At 39.9% G+C, this 22,508-nt stretch overlaps 3 protein-coding genes and 1 long non-coding RNA gene across 4 annotated transcripts; 3 read left to right on the top strand and 1 right to left on the bottom strand.

Moving 5' to 3' along the window:
* Positions 1-1,232: 1,232 nt before the first annotated feature.
* Positions 1,233-3,687, top strand: LOC137031027 (histone H2B-like). The gene has a single exon (XM_067401603.1). It carries the CDS (start codon positions 2,417-2,419, stop codon positions 2,789-2,791), a length of 375 nt encoding a protein of 124 aa, XP_067257704.1. The 5' UTR covers positions 1,233-2,416; the 3' UTR covers positions 2,792-3,687.
* On the top strand, positions 1,248-1,559 carry LOC137030804 (histone H4). Its single transcript, XM_067401237.1, has one exon. The coding sequence runs from the start codon at positions 1,248-1,250 to the stop codon at positions 1,557-1,559; it is 312 nt and encodes a 103-aa protein (XP_067257338.1).
* Positions 3,688-5,366: 1,679 nt separating the features above from the next.
* LOC137031026 (uncharacterized) lies at positions 5,367-7,791 on the bottom strand. Its single transcript, XR_010896489.1, has 3 exons — positions 6,742-7,791; positions 6,301-6,513; positions 5,367-6,008 (listed from the first exon to the last, which is right to left on the bottom strand). It is a non-coding gene; the product is annotated as an uncharacterized lncRNA (long non-coding RNA).
* A 5,092-nt stretch (positions 7,792-12,883) lies between these two features.
* Positions 12,884-18,369, top strand: LOC137031024 (uncharacterized). The gene is made up of 11 exons (XM_067401602.1): positions 12,884-13,014; positions 13,651-14,079; positions 14,165-14,309; positions 14,422-14,729; positions 14,878-15,085; positions 15,204-15,296; positions 16,360-16,496; positions 16,628-16,825; positions 16,923-17,149; positions 17,370-17,582; positions 17,704-18,369. Exons 1-11 carry the CDS (start codon positions 12,995-12,997, stop codon positions 18,108-18,110), a joined length of 2,385 nt encoding a protein of 794 aa, XP_067257703.1. The 5' UTR covers positions 12,884-12,994; the 3' UTR covers positions 18,111-18,369.
* Positions 18,370-22,508: the final 4,139 nt, after the last annotated feature.

Here is a 22,508-nt window from a genome sequence, read left to right as displayed (position 1 = left end):
GAGATTGAAACCAGTTATCTAAAAAGACACTGATAGATAAACAAACAAACATTTTCTTGGAAAAACTAAAATCTGAATGTTTATTGTACTGAAATCTTACTGATATGTCAATTGCATAATAATTTGGAACGCAGTGTAATGCATTGTTCTCTTTTATCTGCATCTTAATTTGGGTTTCTCATAGCTCAATTGGCAGAGCATTGCAATATATAACAATATGCGGTCATGTGATCATGAGATCGTAGGTTTGATCCCAGGGAACTCATAAAGTGTATGCACTATAAATCACTAAGGGTAGGTTTAGGGGTGGGGGGGCTGTAGTCGTTAAAAAAAAAAAAAAAAAGAGTTTTGCTAAATGGAAATAGGAGAAAGTGTGTAAAAAGTCACCAAAGAGCCACCAAAACTGCTCTGAATGAGTCCATTTCTAGTAACAGTAATTATTGCAGAAGTTTTGGTGTTTGTGTCAAACCCAAGTGTCAGAGGTCAATATATGTAGATTAAAAAGCGTTTGAGGCTTTTTTCACCCTCTTTATTTAAGCTGTTATCACTTCATGAATGTGAAATAATGCCATAAATGTATAATATAAAGTAATGCCTTTTGAGTGAGTACATGCACAGAGTGATAATGCCTGATAAATTATTTCATATCTACATTTTTAGTTTAGTAAACATACTGGATGGTATATGCTGCACATAATTTTGAGAATATTTTTTAAATGTAATTAGGGACAATATTAAAATTTAAATGTATGCAGGCAGTGAAGTTGTGAAAGTATCAAACGTAATCCTGGATTTTTGCACTGAAGTTTAACATTAAAATAATTCTGTCTGGGTCTCAATTGTTTGCGTTTTCTACATTTCCTTTACTAAAGGGGTAAAAACACTTAAAACATGTACAAACACACACAAGATATAACATAAATGTGCAACAGTATAATTTTACTTTAATATCCCTCATTGTTTACTTTGTTGAGCTTGTACAACAGCATTTTTAGTGTAAACTAGTAAAACTGTAAATTACATGATCTTTGTGAAATAAATCTTTGTGAAACTTAATTTAAATGGTAAACAAACCTCCAAGGATGGGATTAAATCACGTGCTCTGGCTGTATTTGAGGGGCGGGGCGTGTTGCGCCATGTGACTCGAGACTGGTTTCTATCAGGTCCTGTAAGCAAGCATAAAAGTTGTCCTTGTATCACTGATTCATCATTTCTTTGTCATCAGCGTCTGATAGAGTTCAGTGATCATGTCTGGAAGAGGCAAAGGCGGGAAAGGGCTCGGGAAAGGAGGCGCGAAGCGTCACCGTAAAGTTCTGCGCGATAATATCCAGGGAATCACCAAACCCGCCATTCGTCGTCTGGCTCGCCGCGGCGGCGTCAAGCGCATCTCCGGGCTGATCTACGAGGAGACCCGCGGTGTGTTGAAGGTGTTCCTGGAGAACGTTATCCGCGATGCCGTCACCTACACCGAGCACGCCAAGAGAAAGACCGTCACCGCCATGGATGTTGTGTACGCGCTGAAGCGACAGGGACGAACCTTGTACGGCTTCGGAGGATAAACACCTGAAACCCGGAGAAACTACACAAACCCAACGGCTCTTTTAAGAGCCACACACTCTGACACACAAAGAGCTGATCAGATCATATTGATTCTTGTCTGAATACCTCATAAACAATAAAACACTTCTGAATAAGCCATTAAAATGTTAGTCATCAAAAAGAAAATGGAGGCTATAGGAGTTCTCGTTATGATTTTAATTGCTTTTAGAATTGAGTTCAATTTCTCTTTTAAGATCAAACTTTATAACCAAAATATTTTCGTTTTTAGAAACATTTCTCTGAAATTAAGGCCTAGTTTCACAGACAGGGTTTAGACAGATCTTAAATTATGACTTAATTTGCTTATATAAATGTATTTGAGAGAAAAACATTACTGTTGAGACAAAACAGATATTTTAAGACATGAATTAAAGTGTTTTACAAAATAAAGACAAATCTAAACATGACCAGCAAATTGGCTTTTAAGATACTTTTTGTTTTTAATCATTCTTTCCTCCAAAATTCTCTCAATCTATATGGAGTTTCAAACTCAATCCTGCAGAATATTTGTCTTTTCACAATCCGATTAAAACAAAAATAAAGAGCGGGAAATGAAACAAAGGAAACTGGGGGGAGGGGTGTCGCTCAAACGGTTGGCGGTGGGCGGGGCTATCATTTAACAGCCTGTGATTGGCTCTCATTCAGCGCGTGATGCTTTGAGTTGTCCAGTGAAACACGAGTTTATGGGTGTGGCCTATGAAAACAGGCAGTCAGGTGATCCCGTCTCTCTGTGTAAATTAGCATATGGTAGAGAATAAAAGCCTCTGTGTCGCTCGTGAGTCACATTGATTCGTCAGTTCTGCGATCATTCAGCATCATGCCTGAACCAGCCAAGTCCGCGCCTAAGAAGGGCTCCAAGAAGGCCGTCACGAAGACCGCCGGGAAGGGAGGAAAGAAGCGCAGAAAGTCCAGGAAGGAGAGCTACGCCATCTACGTGTACAAAGTGCTGAAGCAGGTTCATCCTGACACCGGCATCTCCTCCAAGGCGATGGGCATCATGAACTCTTTCGTCAACGACATCTTCGAGCGCATCGCCGGTGAGGCGTCTCGTCTCGCTCACTACAACAAGCGCTCCACCATCACGTCGAGAGAGATCCAGACCGCCGTGCGTCTGCTGCTGCCCGGTGAGCTGGCCAAACACGCCGTGTCTGAGGGCACCAAGGCCGTCACCAAGTACACCAGCTCCAAGTAGAGTCCCCGAGACTCCCACACACCCAAAGGCTCTTTTAAGAGCCACCCATATACTCACACAAAAGAGACTTGAATTTTTATTGTAGAAGCTGTTTTAAACTTAAATCGCTGTAGCTACAGCTTACTATAAATGAATGGCTTATAGCTTGTGTACATGTTTGTTTGAAAGTGTAATTAAGTGCCTTGAATCAATTTAATTCGTTTCAAGATATTAATAAATGCTAAACAGAACTTTCCTCTAAAAAAAAAAAAAAATCTATTTGGTTAGCGATGCCTTTATACTGCATATATTGTCTAATTTTACAACTGCCTAAAGTCTTCTCATTGGAGCAACAGCATAGGCTGTATTGTAGCTGTTCCAAATAATCAAATGCACACATATTTGAACAGTCCTGGTATTTGTTGAATAAAGAACAAGAGCTAAAGCAAGAAAAATACAAGAGAAGAAATTGACAAACTTGAATAGGAAAATTTGTACTTTTTTTCTTGACATGTATTTAGATATTTTCTAATGCTATCATTAGATTCATTTTTTTTAATCGCACACTTTATCGTGAAATTAAGCATACACTGTCTTGTTCATCAATTTTGCCATCATTGCCTTTATCCTGCAAAGTAAACCAGATTCTGATTCTAATCTCAGTCATGTTGATGACCCAATAGAGGATCCAAATTATCACACCGTCTGAGAAGAGAAATGTTCATGTCTAAAAAAAGAGAAAAATCCTGTTGCACTACCACATGTGATGGCGTTTCTTGAATCATAAAAGCCTAAAATGCCATTATATTACTATCTTTTGCTATTTTGTTTTTAGTTTTTGAATGCAGAAAGAATGTATTGTCTTTAGTTTTGTTACTTTGTTATTTTTGTTTATCGTAAATAAAAAACGTAATTTCCTGTCATAAAATGAAAATCTGAAATATTTTATGGAATATTTCAATAAATAAACAATGTTCAATATATAAAACTTTTATTTTGATTATGTTTTAAATAAATTTGAATGAATTTATTTATTTTACCTATAAGTGCTATCTCAACCATTTGGTAGAGGCCGATATTTAAAAAATTATGGGATGTATTGAAAAAAAAAATACAGTGAGTGTGGTAACTAGTGACATAATGAGATAAAAAAATGCAATTTTTTTTTTCAAATGCCTTTTTCTTGGTGGGGCAGTTAAAGGGTTAAACAAAGGATTCTTTTAATAGTTTAATTGTAATATTTTAATTAGGGCCCGAGCACCGATGGTGTGAGGACCCTATTGGAATTGCTCAGCCAATTATTCTTCTTCTCCAAAATGAATCGCATTTTTGAGGGCCTAAACGTTCTCAAAAACTCATGAAACTTTGCACACGCATCAGAAGTGGTGAAAATTTACATCTGATATGGGTTTCAGAATTAGGTGTGGCAAAATGGCTCGATAGCGCCACCTACAAAATTTCAATTAAGCGCCCTTCGTGCTACGTTTCACGTACAGTTATGAAATTCGGTAGACAGATGTAACAGCCCAATACCTACAAAAAAGCCCCTGGGTGCAAAGTTTGTAAACCCAACAGGAAGTGAGATATTTTGAATTTTCTCTACAAAATTTTGGCAGTTTTTGCCATTTCCACATGTTGTACTTTAACGAACTCCTCCTAGAGCTTTAATCAGATCAACATCATATTTGGTCAGTCTAATCTAAAGGCCTTTGAGACGTTAAATTGCGAAGATCTAGAGTTTTCGCTGAAGGGCGTGTCCGTGGCGGCCTGGCAAAGTTTGATGTTTCGCCACGAAACAGGAAGTTGTTGTAACTCGGGCATACAATGTCTGATCTGCCCCAAACTTCACATGTTTTATTAGAGTCCTGACCTGAAGACATCTATATGACAATATTCAGTTACAGTCATTGCGCCACCGGGGTGCAACAGGAAATGACATGTTTTACACTGGGATTAACTCCTCATAGAGATTAAACCAGATCAATATCATAATATGGCCAGTCTAATCTTAAGGCCTTTGAGATGTTAAATTGCGAAGATCTAGAGTTTTCACTGAAGGGCGTGTCCGTGGCGGCCTGACAAAGTTTGATGTTTTCGCCATGAAAAAGGAAGTTGTTGTAACTCAGACAAACTTCACATGTTTTATTAGAGTCCTGACCTGAAGACATCTTCATAACAATATTCAGTTACAGTCATAGCGCCACCTGCAGGCAACAGGAAATGACATGTTTTACACTGTGATGAACTCCTCATGGAGATTTAACCAGATCAACATCAAATGTTGTCAGTCTAATCTTAAGACCTTAGCGATGATAAATATCAAAGATCTTGAGTTTTCGTTGAAGGGCGTGTCTTTGGCGGCCTGACAAAGTCTGATGTTTCGCCATGAAAGTTGTGCTGTAACTCAGGCATACAATGTCCGATCTGCCCCAAACTTCACATGTGTGATAAGAGTCCTGGCCTAAAGACATCTATATGACAATATTTAGTTAGTCATAGCGCCACCTGCTGGCAACAGGAAATGGCATGCTTCAGGATGTAATTCACTACCAGAGTCACATTTCATTATGCCACGAAGTACCAAACATGCTAGAGACACGTTAAATCATGCAACACTTGGCTGAGTGCTAATTTATGCGATTAACGCCACAAAAGAACAGGAAGTTGTTGTTACTCAGGCATACAATGTCCGATCTGCTTCAAACTTCACGTGTTCAATGATAGTCCGGGCCTGAAGAAATCAACATGGCAAAATTCAGTTATGGTGAAAGCGCCACCTGTTGGCCGCAGGAAGTGTGGCATTTCGAAATGACTTTGGCGTAATTCTCCTGTATTCACTCACTTAAATGCATGACGCCCACTGTTCACTGTTTTCCTGAGGCCAACGGGTGGCGGTGAGCCCGGGTGCGAGGGCCCTCTCAACGCTGCTTGCAGCTTTAATTAAATTTGTTTCTCAAAGTGAACAAAGGCGGTGGAAAAATTCACCAGTATAAAAACGTTAAACATACATTCAAGTCAATAAAGTTTGTGTGTCTTTGAACAGTTAGAAAACATTTTGACACTGATCTCTGCCACCTTAGGGTGCCTAATATAACAAACAAGGAGCAACTTTACAACACGCGTCAACATACAAAATGAGAACGATGTCCTAAAGGTTTATTTATTTATGTATTTATGTAGGAAATACATGGTACACAGATCTGTCACCCAGCTCAGTCCTGCTCACCCACTCTGCATCCTGGAAAATATTGAAAAGGAGTTATTTACTAATGCATACGTGTGAAAATATGTGTAAACTCGTTAAAATAGATGAACATACTGTCAAACCTAAATACACATGTTACATTAGAACCTAGTAATGACAGTAAATTAACTAAAATTAAATGCAAATCCTACCCTTCTAACCTATTTTGTTCTTCAAAATTTACTGATTTGTTTTTCTGTTCGTGTGTGTGTGTGTGTGTGTGTGTGTGTGTGTGTGTGTGTGTGTGTGTGTGAGAGAGAGAGAGAGAGAGAGACATTTAAGGTACCTTTTTTTCTTATCTCAAAATCATGTCTAATTTCTGCATATGCTTTCTGTGAAGGATGATGTGACACTTTATCTCTAATAGGACTCATCACCAGAGCAGTGTCCAGATGTTGGCTCCGTTTCTGGCTCAAAATGTGGCACTCTGAGGAACAGAAGATGCTGCAGGAAGGAGTGAAGGTGTTTCTCACCACCAAGCCCATCCTAATCATTTCCACTAACAACAGAAGAAAAGAAAAAGTGAATACACACACAAATAATAGCACGAATAATAAATATTGCATGTCTATACATGTCTCTTTATACTACATGTCTCATCAGGCCTGTTCTCTTTGGCTACCTGTCATTATGTGTCGTCTTCACTGTTATCATCATCATCATCATCATCTGTATCACCTAGATGTTTTCAGTTATTAATGTTCGTTACAAATGAAAAGCCACTCACCTTCTCCTTAAACAAACACTCCCGTGTGATAGGCGCTGAAAGCAGGCCTCTGGCTTGGCCTGGACGCGACGGTAACCCACGGCGAAATAACTCGGCGGAAACACGATGTATCCGTCGTTTGCTTAGCTCTTTGTAAACGTCTCGTCTTGCTGAAAAGAACGGTACATTGTTCATGGTTTTCGGTGCTGTTTTCGCGGAGATATTTGCCGAAAACCAGCGGGTCCGAATCAAAATGGCGGCTGCGCTTCAAGAACGCGAGAGTGTTGCTTCTCTGTGTATTATTTCTAATCCAACAGAAATAGCACCTAGAACGCCGCACACCTGAACGCGAGACTCCCAGCATGCTTTGCATATGGTTCTTCTTCGTTTTTCTTGGCGGTTGGCACACAACTTGCTTAGTAGTATTCATTTATTACAAAAAAAGAAATAAAACAATGGCTGCGTCCGAAAACTGGAAAATGCTGCCTTCTGAGGACACAATTCAAGGTAGGAAAGCATCAAGGTATGTCCGAATCCAATGTTAGCTTCACTTCCTGTTTCCTGAGATACCTTCCTCAGATCGATTTTTGAAGGAAGCAGGCACGTGCACACATAGACAAAAAAGGGGCTTGAGCACCTGCCCTTTTTCTTCCTCGAGAGAAAGTGCCCTTTTTTCTGGGGTGCTTCTTTTTTTTTTTTTTTTTTTAATAAATGAATATATATTCCTGTTTGTGCACAGCTTCCCTGTCAAACAAATATATTTACTGAATAAAACAAAATACTAAATCAGGTCGGCTTTGTCGATTTCAGATGCCCTAGCTCACTCCGCAACACGCCATTCATGCCCGCTCGAGCGCGCGCCCCGCCCCACCTAACCTCATGTTTGCTGCTGGCTGAAAACTTGTGACAACTATTCCCGCGAAAAAGCAACTGCTGTCTGGCGATGAGAAGCGAAAAAGAAAAAAAACCCTAGATGGATGCATTTCTTTCAGGTAGGCTATTTGTTCACAAACCTGAAAGTTCTGGCTATTTAAGAGTTATTTATACATTTAACGCTGCATTAATAGTTTGACCACCATCGACACATTTGCCTGATTTGATACTAATGAAATCTATGTCATATTATAATTTCAGTTATTTTATTGTGCTATGCATTGCGTTTTGAACCATGGTAAAGATATCGGTTGGGCTGTCAATACCAGAAGAGGAGCACGGACGCACATCCATGAACCGCATTATTAGACAGTTTTCTAAGGATGCATGGTTTGTTAAAACTATTTAAAAATCATGATAATACAGCATCAGCTACATAATGTTATTCTTAAATCTACGCTTACACAGGGTAATACATCAATTGCTCTCTCTTTGCATGTTTGATGTCCACATATTCTTGTTGAAGAAATTACAGTGGCTGTAGCATTTCTATCACAAAGAAGTGGCCGAATATTATTATTTTACTAAAAATATATTTTTAATCATGGTAGCCTATTTTATAATATATAATGCATTAAGCATTAACAGTTTTTGTTTAATTTAGAAGAAATCTACAGATGCAAAAAGATGGATGGTAGTACGCTTAATCTAAATGTGTATAGGGTTAGGGTTAAGTTTTCTTTTCATTAGAGTAAAAGACATGGAAGCAAAAATGGACCAAAATCTAAAAATTGTCCACTTCATGAAAGCAATCCAATAACACCGAAATAATTAAAACGATTTACTGATTTGTGCAAAATAAATTATTAGTGAAACTATGTCCTTCTCCTTGGTGCAGTCATTTATTCAAAATATATAGCTACTTGCTAGTTGCTGTTGCCTTCTCTTGTGATAAACCTAGTGAATACTAAAGAAGAACATGGTCTCTGTGTGAACTGATTATTTTGTAGAAATCTGTGGAGTATAAAACAATTCTGTGAGTGTGAAGGAATTAAAATAAATTGGTAAGGAAAGTCAGAGTTGTCTTAATATATTTAAGGGTTCATTATTTTTAAAATAAATAATTATGAGAAGTGCCCTTTTTACCACTTGAGCCCCTGCCCCCCAAAATGTCTGTGCACGTCCCTGGAAGGAAGCATCAGTGCCCAAGGAAGTCGACCGGAAGTTGAAGTCGGCCGCGTGCCGCCATCTTGTAGCAGAACACCCATTGACTCCCATTCATTTTGGCGTCACACTTTGACAGTCCAACCGTCTTTTTGGATCAGCAGTGACACTTTGCTGACAGACGGGGGCCGTCTTGAACACTGGGCTGTCAAAGACACATGTTAAATTAAAATCCTTGTCCATAATGCGAATTATGTTACTTTGATTATAGAAATATGTATTCATTTTTTTAAAAAGTTTGAACAAACACAAAATATATGAATGTTGTGTGTTTTGGATGATGACACATACCATGCCATAGTAATTTGGGCTCTTCTGGCTTGAAAAGCTTGGTAAATCATACCTGCAATGAAGAACAAATCTCAGATTAAACTCAATTCTTTCAGTGTATTTTTCTTACAGAAAATAATATTATTTGAACTTTATGTAGTACATAAGCCAGACTATCAACTTAATTATTTTATATTTCTCGGTACAGTGCATATAAATGCATACACTATTATATATGATTCTGCTAAAACTCACTGTTCATGCAGACGCCTGAGGTCGCTCGTGACGTTGCCAACTGGCAGCCCCTGTTTGGACAGGAAAAATCTGCCCTGGTCGTCCTGACTGTCCTGCAGACATCCTGAACGAATCTTCTGGAAGTATGCGTCCAACATCTGTGGAGATCAGATATGAAGTTAATGCATACCGAAAACTTTAAGAGATCTGACCTCTGACCCTGATAAGATTCTAAAGAAAGTGTATTGTAAAGTACAGTCCAAAAGTTTGGAACCACTAAGATTTTTAATGTTTTTAAAAGAAGTTTCGTCTGCTCACCAAGGCTACACTTATTTAATTAAAAATACAGTAAAAACAGTAATATTGTGAAATATTATTACAATTTAAAATAACTGTGTACTATTTAAATATATTTGACAAAGTAATTTATTCCTGTGATCAAAGCTGAATTTTCAGCATCATTACTCCAGTCTTCAGTGTCACATGATCCTTCAGAAATCATTCTAATATGATGATTTGCTGCTCAAGAAACATTTCTGATTATTTTCAATGTTGAAAACAGTTGTGTACTTTTTTTTCAGGATTCCTTGATGAATAGAAAGTTCAAAAGAACAGCATTTATCTGAAATACAAAGCTTTTGTAGCATTATACACTACCGTTCAAAAGTTTGGGGTCAGTAAGAATTTTTATTTTTATTTTTTTTAAAAGAAATTAAAGAAATTAATACTTTTATTCAGCAAGGATGCATTAAATCAATCAAAAGTTACAGTAAAGACATTTATAATGTTACAAAAGATTAGATTTCAGATAAACACTGTTCTTTTCAAATTTCTATTCATCAAATAATCCTGAAATATTTTGTACAATTGTACACATTAAATGTTTCTTGAGCAGCAAATCATCATATCAGAATGATTTCTGAAGGATCATGTGACACTGCAACGTGATCTCATGAGAATACGTGTGTATTTTTACGTGAAGTGTGGTTCTACCACACGTACATTTACTAACGTTTTCATACACACAAAAACGTACAACATTGACGTATTTATAGCACTAAAGCGTACAAATACTTACGTATTAGCAGCTTAAAAACGTAAAACATCTAACGTAAAGTGTGAATGTATATGAATTACCATGTATTAATATTAAAATCTTGGCTTTAATGATTCAAATATGTTGTGTTCAATTGTCATTAACGTTACATAATGTTAAACGAGACTACACTTTGAAACCTTAAAATGAATAACATTTCTATAATCGTTTTGTAATATTTTGCTGTGCGATTTTTTTCCTATGCAGTGATTGACAATACAACCATAAGATACACCAAAGCACAACATAAATTAACAAATCACACCCATTTTATTTGTTTGCTGTACTCCATATCTTTAGAATCCATATGTTTGCGAGGAACAGATTCAAATTCAGCCCTTTATCTGTCGATCTTCACCTTCATTCTCAGCAACAGCGACCGTCACAGTCAAAACCCGCGCACGTTATGATTCAAATTTAAAAAATAGCGCCAGTGCGCCTGCGCCACCCTCGAGAAGCGTTACGACATGGTTTACGGCACTGATATCGAACGCTCATTGGTTCTTACCTGCTTCGTCGCAGATTGCGATATGCCGTGTTTCAGTGGATTGACATTTGAAATGAGTGCGCGCCTTCACAGAGAGAAGACAGATTCATAATTTCACGGATTAATAAATTATATTCTGCTCTGTACCCTATAAAAACTATTACGTTACAGCCAGAGAGGACTGCGACTGGAACTCATCATCCTTTTAACTTTTGGTACCACTTTTGACATATTTGCAAAAAATAAATGATTGTGATTAATGTTACGCTTGTTTGTCTGTTTTTCATTTATGTATGTAGTTTTAAGAAATTGTTATGGGTAGGTTTAGGGGAAGGTGTAGGATAAGTGGCTCAAAATATCGTTTTAATGTCATATTTTTACTAAAATTGGCATTTTCCTACACATTTCTGTCAATTATGATTTATTCTTTTAACATTATGTATAAAATGGGTAGGTTTAGGTTCGGGGTGGGGTGGGGTTTAGGGATATTACATTCATCTAAAAATGTTAAAAAGGGAACATTTATATATATTTTATACATATATTTTTATGACATGAAAGATTCGTAAATATTTTACGTTTTATTCGCAGTAAAAACGTAAGTATGTTTACGTTTGGGTGCCATAATTACGTCAGTATTTGTACGTTTTAGCACCATTCAAAACGTACAAATATGTACGTTTTGTGTCTTTTAAAGTTACGTATTAATAACTACGTATTAACAATGAGACCAGGCTGGACACTGAAGACTGGAGTAATGATGCTGAAAATTCAGCTTTGATCACATGAATAAATTACTTTGTCAAATATATTCAAATAGAAAACAGTTATTTTAAATTGTAATAATATTTCACAATATTACTGTTTTTACTGTATTTTTAATTAAATAAATGTAGCCTTGGTGAGACGAAACTTCTTTTAAAAACATTAAAAATCTTAGTGGTTCCAAACAAGACTGTACTGTATATTGCATACCACCTAACTGCATATTCTTGTTACATGTGCACTCCGTTTTGGACTCATTGTTGGACTTGTTGTAGTTCTATTTCCCACCACCAGTTTGTCACCATAGCAACTCATCACATAATCATCACACCCAGCTGTTTCTAATCACCCTGCTTTTTAGCCCTTGTATATAAACCCTGTGTTTCTAGTCTTGTGTGGTTTGGTATTGTTCAAGTATGTGTTGGTGTATGTTCCTGGTCTCTCCTGTGGATTATCTAGTAATCTTTGCCTTGAAGAACTGAGTAACTGGTGCCTCTGAGGCTCACCTTTATTGACCACTTTGCAGATTTTAAACGACCTGATTGGTGAATGGGCTAATAACAGGATGAAAATGGGCCCATTTTAAACACAACGACTCACTCCAAACTTCTGAATTAAAGTGCTGATTACAGACTTTCACACCTTTTCAGGCTGGTGGGGGCAAGGTCTGATTATCTAGTTTCAGTACCTACTTAATGGTCATTGCAGGTCAACTCTGGAAACAGTTAACTGTGTGTCTTATAACAAACTAGGAGAACCTTTGACAAATGAGATGTTCTAAAGTTTTTATTTTATTTTTTTTAATTTTTTTTTCTTGATCAAGTCAAATGAAAATCAATAGAAATATAAAAACATTAACTATATATTCAATTTAATAATGTTGTAAGGTATCCTGTACAAACTGCTGGTGGGGAAAGTGTTAATAATTTGACTTTATACCATTTTATTAACAAGATTAATCAAAGGTCACCAAGTATAAAGTTCATTTTTTGGGTCAGACCAGGAGAAAATTTCCCCAGGGGAGCATTCCAAAAACATTTTATACATTTAATAAATATATTCTTATGTGTTGTTTTTGTTTTATTTTTGACCTTATATCTCTCAAGATTTACAACAGACTGATTATTTTCCAGATGCTGGGGCCTCCCACCCGATAAACAATAGCAATCAACCTGATTGGTCTGCTTGACGATGACCTCACACAACTGGGAGTATATACACACTGCAGGTAGTGAATCACATTCACTTTGTTTTCAAATCAGATTACGGATACCACCTTTTGACCTCTGCAAGGACATCTTGAACTTTGAAGTTGACACTTGAAAATGGCATCAGAATCCAACATGTAAGTTCAAATTTCTTTTCTCTAGTTGATTTTTCCTATTTGTGTTGTGTCTGATCCAAACTTTTTTCCATGTTATTGATATATGCTGTTATTTGCCTATTTGTTTGTTATTGTAAGCTATTTGCTTGTTATTGCCTGTTATTGTTATATGCCAGTTGACATAGTATGGATAAAAACATGATATCTTGAGCAAATTGTGAAAAACTAAAGGATAGGTTTCCCTCTTTGTTTTTCTACACTTTAAAAAAAGTTGACTTAACCTACAATTATAAGGCAACTTGCTGCACAGCTTTGAGTTTACTCAACTATAACATCAGTTAAATAAACTCTATACTTGAGTAAACTCAAAAAAGCTGTGCATCAAGTTGCCTTATAATTTTAAGTTAAGTCAACTTTTCTTTTCTTAGTAAGACTTGTTTCTCATCCCTAAACTAAAATAGGTCAAGGGTTAGGTGTGAATTGGTCAGCCACATTAGCACACACAATGGCCTCTGTGGTAAGAAGGCTGAAAAACCGGTTCTGGTTATATGATCAGTTTTGCTGGTTAAGGGTCACATCAGGCCTCTGTGTTAAGAATGCTCTGTCTTCATTCATTTTCACATTTCTAATCTTTGGTGTGTCTGCTTTGTCTCACAGCCAGAAATCTGACCGTCGCATCGTTCACTGCTTGCTGTGTGAAAAACCACAGGAAATGCTGACGACGCACCTGAGCAGGGTCTGCATGAGGAATAGTACACCCGAAGAACGGCTGGAGGAGGCGAACAGGGCCAAGGAGTCCACCAAGGCGTGGACACGGGAAGCCAGAAACTGGGACTACAAGGAGATGGTTAAACGTTACCCCCACAGACCATCTAGGCTGGCTCTTCTGGAAGAGCTGCGCCAAAGAAAGTTTTTCGTGGCCAACGCTCCTAACCAGGCAGACCTGGAACCCGAAGAGCCGTCCAGCAGCACAGCTGTCGTTCCCACAGCCAGTGGCCTTTCTGGAGCAGCCGGTGGTGTCTTGGTTTCGGAGGACAGCAGCTCTGAAGGCAGCACCACCGATCCAAGTGACCGAACATGGCAAGAGTACGTTCTAAACCTCACACACAACAGTGCAAAAACTGTAAGGTTGCTTTGAGCTCATTTTCTTCTGTCTGTATTTTTTTTTCAGAGATCAAGCACAGACGAGCCCAGGTGTCCGGGTCAAAATGATGAACATGGGGCTCTATCAAAAATTCCCTGCAGAAGAGGCCATGTTGACAGACTTCAAGGGCTACTTGATCAACACCCTGCAGGTCACAAACTGCCAGCAGGTGGTAAGATACATCCCGTTTCTGTTTCTTTTTAGTCTGCTCCGTATTGCTCTCGGGGGTGTGTGGCTTTTCTTCTAACTGCATCATCTCGCACTTCTCTTTTTCCTCATCGCAGATAGACAACGTCTCCAGGATGCTGAGATACATCCAGCCAAGTGGGGATGAAGTCACCTTAGACTTCCTGCTAAAGTCCACTGAGACCAAGGACTTCCTCACCCAACTCCAGCGCGCTGACATGGGCCCAGCCACCATACTGAACTACATCAAGAACATGATCCAGTTTGTTCAGTATCTGAAGACCCACCTCAACTTGGTTGCAGCAGATGCTGACTTCTACTGGAAGTGCCAAGCCTACATCGACCTCCTCACTTCCCTCAGAAAGCCAGTTTCCAGGTTGAACAGCAAGGTCACTTGTAAAATCAGGTCAGTTGCTAATCTGCCTTCCATTTTGTTTTCTTTCATGACTTCCTCCATGTTGATAGTACTTATGTGCTGGCTGTACATCTGGGGTTATGTGCTACAGACATGTGTGTAATTCTCCAGCGCATCGTTGTCTTGTATATCATTCTAGGTATGAACGGTTCCTTGAGGGTGAGAAGAGCCTTCATGAGTGCCAGGCAGTCCTCCGGAAGGCCAAGAAAGACATGCTGTCCGTTTATGGGAGGATGCTGGAAGGTGACCACGTGTCTTCAGAGGAAAAGACCATTTTCCGCTACTACTGTGAAGCAATCCTGATCCTCGGTCACTTCCAGAGACCAGGAGCGGTGGAGGGATTAACTGTAAGTGGTTTAGACCTCAGTTTTTGTGGGGGCATCAGCCTAAACAGATTATATTAGGTTGTCTGCAAAGAGGACGTTTATGTCAGTTATTCACTCTGTGAGTTTTATTTTTTCTCAGACAGCAGAGTGGGATGAACGGAAAAATTCTGGGGGAAAGGTGTGTGTGGCTGTCAGCGAACACAAGACTGCCCTAACAATGGAGGAGGCAGCAGTAAGTACACTTTGTACAGGCTAAATTGCCTTACCATAAAATACAGTAACGCCAGCAATGAACCAACAGTTATTAAAGGTGCCCTAGATTCAAACATTGAATTTATCTCGGCATAGTTGAATAACAAGAGTTCAGTACATGGAAAAGACATACAGTGAGTCTCAAACTCCATTGTTTCCTCCTCCTTATATAAATCTCATTTGTTTAAAAGATCTCCGAAGAACAGGCAAATCTCAACATAACACCGACTGTTATGTAACAGTCGGGATCATTAATATGTATGCCCCCAATATTTGCATATGCCAGCCCATGTTCAAGGCATTACACAAGAGCAGCCAGTATTAACATCTGGATCTGTGCACAGCTGAATCATCAGACTAGGTAAGCAAGCAATAACAACAGCAAAAAATGGCAGATGGAGCAATAATAACTGACATGATCCATGATATCATGATGTTTTTAGTGATATTTGTAAATTGTCTTTCTAAATGTTTCGTTAGCATGTTGCTAATGTACTGTTAAATGTGGTTAAAGTTACCATCGTTTCTTACTGTATTCACAGAGACAAGAGCCGTCGCTATTTTCATTTTTAAACACTTGCAGTCTGTATAATTCATAAACACAACTTCATTCTTTATAAATCTCTCCAACAGTGTAGCATTAGCCGTTAGCCACGGAGCACAGCCTCAAACTCATGCAAAATCAAACGTTAACATCCAAATAAATACTTTACTCACATAATTCGAAGCATGCATACAGCATGCATGATGAACATCTTGTAAAGATCCATTTGAGGGTTATATTAGCTGTGTGAACTTTGTAAATGCGAGAGCTCGTGTGGCAGGGAGCGCGAGATTTAAAGGGGCGGCGCCGAGTGTTAATCAGTGCATTGTTAATGATGCCCCAAAATAGGCAGTTAAAAAAATTAATTTAAAAAAATCTATGGGGTATTTTGAGCTGAAACTTCACACACATTCAGGGGACACCTTAGACTTATATTACATCTTGTGAAAAAGCATTCTTGGGCACCTTTTAACAGATTTTGTTTTGTTTGTCTCTGCAGATGCTGGACGCATACTACACCTGGATTCGCCCTGACTGCATCCGGCCGGATTTAGATCATGGAAACAGGTTGTTTGTTTCAACATCGGGCACGAAGATCAGGAGTGCAACCAACGACCTCTGTCGTCTGCACGCACAGTAAGTGTTAACAGCAGTCCATAAGTCCAAAAATATCTGTTACATTTGTGCATTTATTAAACGAATCAGCCTGTAGAAAATGATATAATTCAAGTTTGGGAGTTTCATCTGATATTTCTGCCCCATTGCAGCTACAAACTGCCCAACATCAAAAGCCAGCAGGTACGCAGGAGCGTGGAGACAGATGCGGCTGCAAACCTCACAGAGGAGCAGAAGGCGTCTGCCGCACACTACATGGCCCATTCGACGGCAGTGGCAAATAAATACTACCGAATGAAGCCCCTGGAGTTTGTGGTGGCGACCGCGAACCTGCTCAACTCCCTGAGTCGGTATGTAATTATCTGAAACAGTTATAATTATAATGTCTCTCAACGCTCATCCGTCAGTTTGTCGGTGTGTAACCGTGAAACCTTTTCAATGTTGCAGCGACTCTGCTGAAGACGGCGCCCGGGCAGAGAAGAGAAGGCGAGTGGAAGAAGAGGTGAGCAGCCCAACACCCGACTTTGACGATTTCCTAAAGGCCTTCCCTGTAGGAATCACTGGCCAGCCACCCAACAAAACCCAGAGAGCAAAAGCTGGGTTCCCCACCGACAGAGTCTTCTACGACAAGTGGAGAGCTCTGCAGTACAGCAAGCGCGAGCAACATCTTCTGTGTAAGTGTAGATACTTTCTTAGCCAATGATTAGATCTGCTCCAACGGAAACATTTAGAACTTACGAAAGGAAAATATATTTGCAATATATTGGAAAATATAAATATTAAATCCCATATATAAGAATATATTGCCTAATATATTACATGATATTACTGCAATATATTTTTGTTTCATAAGGGTGAACCTGAATTTTAATTTAAACGTTCTCTCTTTGACAGCAAAATGCTCAAGATGTGCCCCGACTGCAGCGAAGGTGGCTAAAGTCATAGAGGCAGAGGGGTGGACGGCCAATCATCCCCGTCCAGAGGACGTCATTGTGAAGTGGAGGCCACTCAGCAGAGCACAGGCACAGAGTGACCCAGCCATCATCAGGGGGGTGACCCGTCAGAAATGGTCGGGTCTGGCTGTGAAGGATTTTGGGGGGCAGAAAGGTATAAATTGATATATGAATATAATAACATCATGAACGGCACATTAATGAAAAAATGTAGTAACATAATTCCTGTTACAAATGTGTACTTACTGAAGTGAAAACGTTGTTTTTGACCACAGGAGTTGTTGCAACCAAGGCCTTCGGGAAGGGCTCCATCCTGTGTGATTTCCACGGAAAGGTGATCACGGGTGCTGAGGGCAGGGAGATGGCAGAGATGCAGGATGAGCTGGGCCACCTGTTTTTCTTCAAACATGGGAGTGAGGAAGTCTGCATCGATGCGGAGACCTTCCCCTGTGAGTGCCACCCGTCTCTGGAAACCAAAGGGAGATTGATTACGCACTCCAAGAAGAACTTCAACGTGCAGCCGCGCCACTGTGTAGTGAAGCTTCCAGAAGGAGACAGGGACGTCCTGCTCTTTCAGGCCACAAAGGACATTTCCAAAGATGAGAAGATCCGCTTCAACCACAGCATAAAGAAGAGGTCTTTTCATGGGGAGGAAGAGGAGCTGGAGTGGCTGGATGATTGACAACCTCCCCGGACAGACTCTTACGTTCTATTGTATTATATTGTACCAACACATGGGCTAATTTATCCTGCTGTTAAGCACATTTGTCACCAGCTGCCAGGTTGTCTTGGAATTGTGGGCCTGGGCTTGCAGTATAGACGAAGAGCTAAGCTTTTAATGTGTGTATTAATCATTAACCATACATTTGAAAATGTTGGGCAGAAATACATACGAAAACTTTATGGTCTGACCTCTGACCCCAGGTGGACAGGCCTGCCAAATTGAATACACTGTGATGCTGATCATTTACTTGCGTAGTAGTATTCATTTATTCCAAAAAAGAAATGTTGTTCTGATTGTCTAGTTTGAATACCAACTCAAGAGTCATTGCAGAGCATCTTTATGACAACATGTGTCAATAAAGTTTTTATTTTATATATTTATGGTTTAACTTAATTTTTTTTTTCCTTTTATTAGGAGGTATAGGGGATGAAATGAAAATCAATACAAGTATAAAAATGTTAACTATATATTCAGTTTAATAATGTTGTAAGGTATCATGTATAAACTGCTGGTGGGGAAAGTGTTAATAATTTGACTTTATACTATTTTATTAACAAGATTAATCAAAGGTCACCGCAAGTATAAAGTTCATTTTTTGGGTGTGAGCAGGATAAAATTCTCCCCAGGTGATTTATTGTTAACCTGGTCTAACCGAAGAGGGCAGATTTGTGCCTGACTCTTAGGCCTGGCTCTCTCTTCAACATGACCACATTTACTTCAGTGATTGGTTAATATGTAGCCTAGATTCCGGCCTTTCACTGGAGACCAACATTGTTAATTTTGAAACATGTGGCGCCTGTCTGTACTGTTGAGTTAGGCCTAAATTTGCCTCTTTCCAGAGGCCCGCTGTCAAGAACAGACCACAACTTAGCACCATCTATGTGCTTTTCATAGTTTTTTAACACATTTTTAATGTTGATATGTTTTAGAGTTTACTGAAATGGTTGTTTATATATGTATTTATTATATTTTGTTATTGCACTACCTGTGTATGTAAATATATATTTGTTCCTTTTCATATGTAGCACATAACTAGTATCATGTTTGAAAAATCTATTTTCTACAACCTAATGGTCGATCTGTTGGACAACAGGGCTTTGGAGGCTGTGATGATGATGGATGGCCTAACCTTTTTAATTGCAAAGAATTTTAAATGTCTAAAAAAAACCATGAAAATATAGTTAGTACAAGAGATTAGTTCAATAGGGTTAGGGTTTGTGAAACTGCGAATGGCTCATTAAATCAGTTATGGTTCCTTTGATCGCTCCATCCAATACTTGGAAAACTGTGGCAATTCCAGAGCTAATACATGCTAACGGGCGCCAACCCGAGCCTCCCTCTCGTGACGCGTGCATTTATCAGATCCAAAACCCATGCGGTGCCACCCGGACGCTTTGTTGACTCTAGATAACCTCGGGCCGATCGCGCTCCCCCCGCGGCAGCAACGACTCTTTCGAATGTTTGCCCTATCAACTGTCGTTGGTACGTCCGGCACCTACCATGGTGACCACGGGTAACGGGGAATCAGGGTTCGATTCCGGAGAGGGAGCCTGAGAAATGGCTACCACATCCGAGGAAGGCAGCAGGCGCGCAAATTACCCATTTCCGACACGGTGAGGTAGTGACGAAAAATAACAATACAGGTCTCTTTCGAGGCCCTGTTATTGGAATGAGCGTATCCTAAACCCATGGGCGAGGACCCATTGGAGGGCAAGTCTGGTGCCAGCAGCCACGGTAATTCCAGCTCCAATAGCGTATACTAAAGTTGCTGTAGTTAAAAAGCTCGTAGTTCTCGGGAGCAGGCTGGCGGTCCGCTTGTCTCCGCGTCCTCCTGCCTCTCAGCGTCCCCCGGATGCCCTTAGCTGGGTCGTCAGGTATTGCCTGGGGCCCAGAGCGTTTACTTTGAAAAAAATTAGAGTGTTCAAAGCACTGAATACCGCAGCTAGGAATAATGGAATAGGACTCCGGTTCTATTTTGTGGGTTTCCGGAACCTGGTGTCGGCCGGGGTCATTTGTATTGCGCCGCTAGAGGTGAAATTCTTGGACCGGCGCAAGACGGATGAGAGGGAAAGCATTTGCCAAGAATGTTTTCATTAATCAAGAACGAAAGTCGGAGGTTCGAAGACGATCAGATACCGTCGTAGTTCCTACCGTAAACGATGCCGACCCGTAATGAGGCGGCGTTATTCCCATGACCCTCCTGGCAGCGTGAGGGAAACCAAGAGTCTTTGGGTTCCGGGGGGAGTATGGTTGCAAAGCTGAAACTTAAAGGAATTGGTGGAAGGGCACCACCAGGAGTGGAGCCTGCGGCTTAATTTGACTCAACACGGGAAAGCTCACCCGCCCCGGACACGGAAAGGATTGACAGATTGAAAGCTGTTTCTCGATACTGTGGGTGGTGGTGCATGGCCGTTCTTAGTTGATGGAGCGATTTGTCTGGTTCATTCCGATAACGAACGAGACTCTGGCATGCTAAATAGTTACTCGGCGTCCAACTTCTTATGCTGTGTTCACACCAGACGCGACTTGCGCGAATAAATCGCGCTATTCGCGCGTAGTTGGACGCTTGAACATTTCAATTCGCGTCTTTGCATTGACTTAACATGTAAATCACTTGCGCTTACCGCTTCATTCGCGTCCGGTGTGAACGCACCATTAGAGGGACAAATGGCATTCAGCCATGCGAGATGGAGCAATAACAGGTCTGTGATGCCCTTAGATCACAAAACACTGGATGACCTCTGTAAGGCCTCACTTGACCCCTGTTCTCTCGGCCTGCGAACAACGTACAACAGTGGCGTTGAGCTCGTGTGAAACTGCACAACACAAGCTTTCCAATGATATAAGACACATTCTGATTGGACTTTGTTTTAATGAACAATAAATAAAATTGTACAGGCAGCTGTAGCTTTTGTAAACTTGTAATGTTCATTTGTAGTTTGTAAACTACAAATATTCAGCTTTAATTTGATACAAAATATATGAAAATAGCTTAAGATTTGGCTCATTTACAAAGATTTTGGTGAGAATATATCCACAACAAAGCTCTGAATGACCTCGACACGGCATACTTGACCCCTGTTATCTTGAGCCTAAAGGAGACTCAGATTTTCAGTTGTGATACACCAAATTGTAGCCCTGAATCCCCACTTTCCATCAAGCACAAACACATTAATATAGCCCAACGTGACAGCTAATAATTATCACTACAATAAACCCAATTTAGGCAGTAATCTCAGTGGTCCAAAAGTTTGTCCAAATATTAACCAGGCTGTACAGGCTAGGAAACTCATATTTTCAGTTGGATGATACATAAATGTACAGAGGAGATTTAGGCCTTCCCGTAGATATCAATATCAAGACGGTAGGACTAACAGTTCAAGGCTAAGATGGTGTGCTTATGCATCTATTGTGCAAAATTATGAAAACTGCCCAATTGCCACTTTGAGATTTTCATGATATTCTGACGTCGTCAGAACCGGCTCGGGAAAACGAGAACAACCGTGTCTGAACCGACTTTCTAACACAAACGGAAACCGTGAAATAGGCACAAAAGGATCGGGGTATATTTATGCTGCATATGTGATGTGGTCAATCCTAAAACATAAAAAAAAATTATAAAAAATCAAAACAAGGTCCTGCAAACGAAGCAAAGGCGCTCAGGTGATCGGAGGGCCTGGGGGCACTACGCCCAACAATCATTTCGCCAATCCAGTGCAGTTTAGGGCTGAAAAATTAGCCATATTCAGCGTTGAGGCCTTGATGGATTCGTTGTACGGCTGTGGATCTGTACACTAGCCGTTGGATCATGTATGCCTGCCATGGGCCGGCCCTCAGTCACAACTCACCACTGGAGTCAACGCCCTCGGGCGTGCGGTTTCCGATTTGGCGTTCTGAAACGTAATATTGAGGGTTGACCCGAAAAATTATTTTCATATAAAAAAATATAGCTCATCTGAATCATTATGAAAAATCATACACCAATCTGCAAAAATCAACTTCGGGTGTAAATCTCAAGTCAGCCTGTTGATATTTGAAGTGATAAAGTTGCTGAAAGCCTGAACGCTCCTCTGTGTGTTCAGCAAACAGTCTGAAAGAGACTTGAATGAAATCAGCATCAGTGAGGGGCGAGAGGAGGCTTTCATACAGCTGCTGTTTTGGGCGCTTGAAGCACATGAACATCATCCGGAGTCTGTCTGTGACTCTCATCACCCTCATCTTCACCAGCATCATCTGTACTTATAATAATCAGCATCTCGAGGAGCTCTGAGGAACAGAAGATGCTGCAGGAAAGAGTGAAGGTATGTTTCTCACCACCAAGCCCATCCTAATCTTTTCCACTAACAACAGAAGAAA

This window comes from Chanodichthys erythropterus, chromosome 11 (genome assembly GCF_024489055.1).
Source record: "Chanodichthys erythropterus isolate Z2021 chromosome 11, ASM2448905v1, whole genome shotgun sequence".
NCBI classification, from domain to species: Eukaryota; Metazoa; Chordata; class Actinopteri; order Cypriniformes; family Xenocyprididae; genus Chanodichthys; species Chanodichthys erythropterus.
Note: the sequence above shows the minus strand (reverse complement) of the source record. Positions and strands in the feature narration are given on the sequence as shown.

Excerpts from the sequence above, each read along its gene's own strand:
- LOC137030804 (XM_067401237.1), top strand. The coding sequence starts at position 1,248 with ATGTCTGGAAGAGGCAAAGGCGGGAAAGGGCTCGGGAAAGGAGGCGCG.
- LOC137031027 (XM_067401603.1), top strand. The coding sequence starts at position 2,417 with ATGCCTGAACCAGCCAAGTCCGCGCCTAAGAAGGGCTCCAAGAAGGCC.
- LOC137031024 (XM_067401602.1), top strand. The coding sequence starts at position 12,995 with ATGGCATCAGAATCCAACAT. Across the intron at positions 16,826-16,922 it reads CTGCTCAACTCCCTGAGTCG|CGACTCTGCTGAAGACGGCG; the intron begins GTATGTAATTAT and ends TCAATGTTGCAG. Across the intron at positions 17,583-17,703 it reads GGATTTTGGGGGGCAGAAAG|GAGTTGTTGCAACCAAGGCC; the intron begins GTATAAATTGAT and ends TTTTGACCACAG.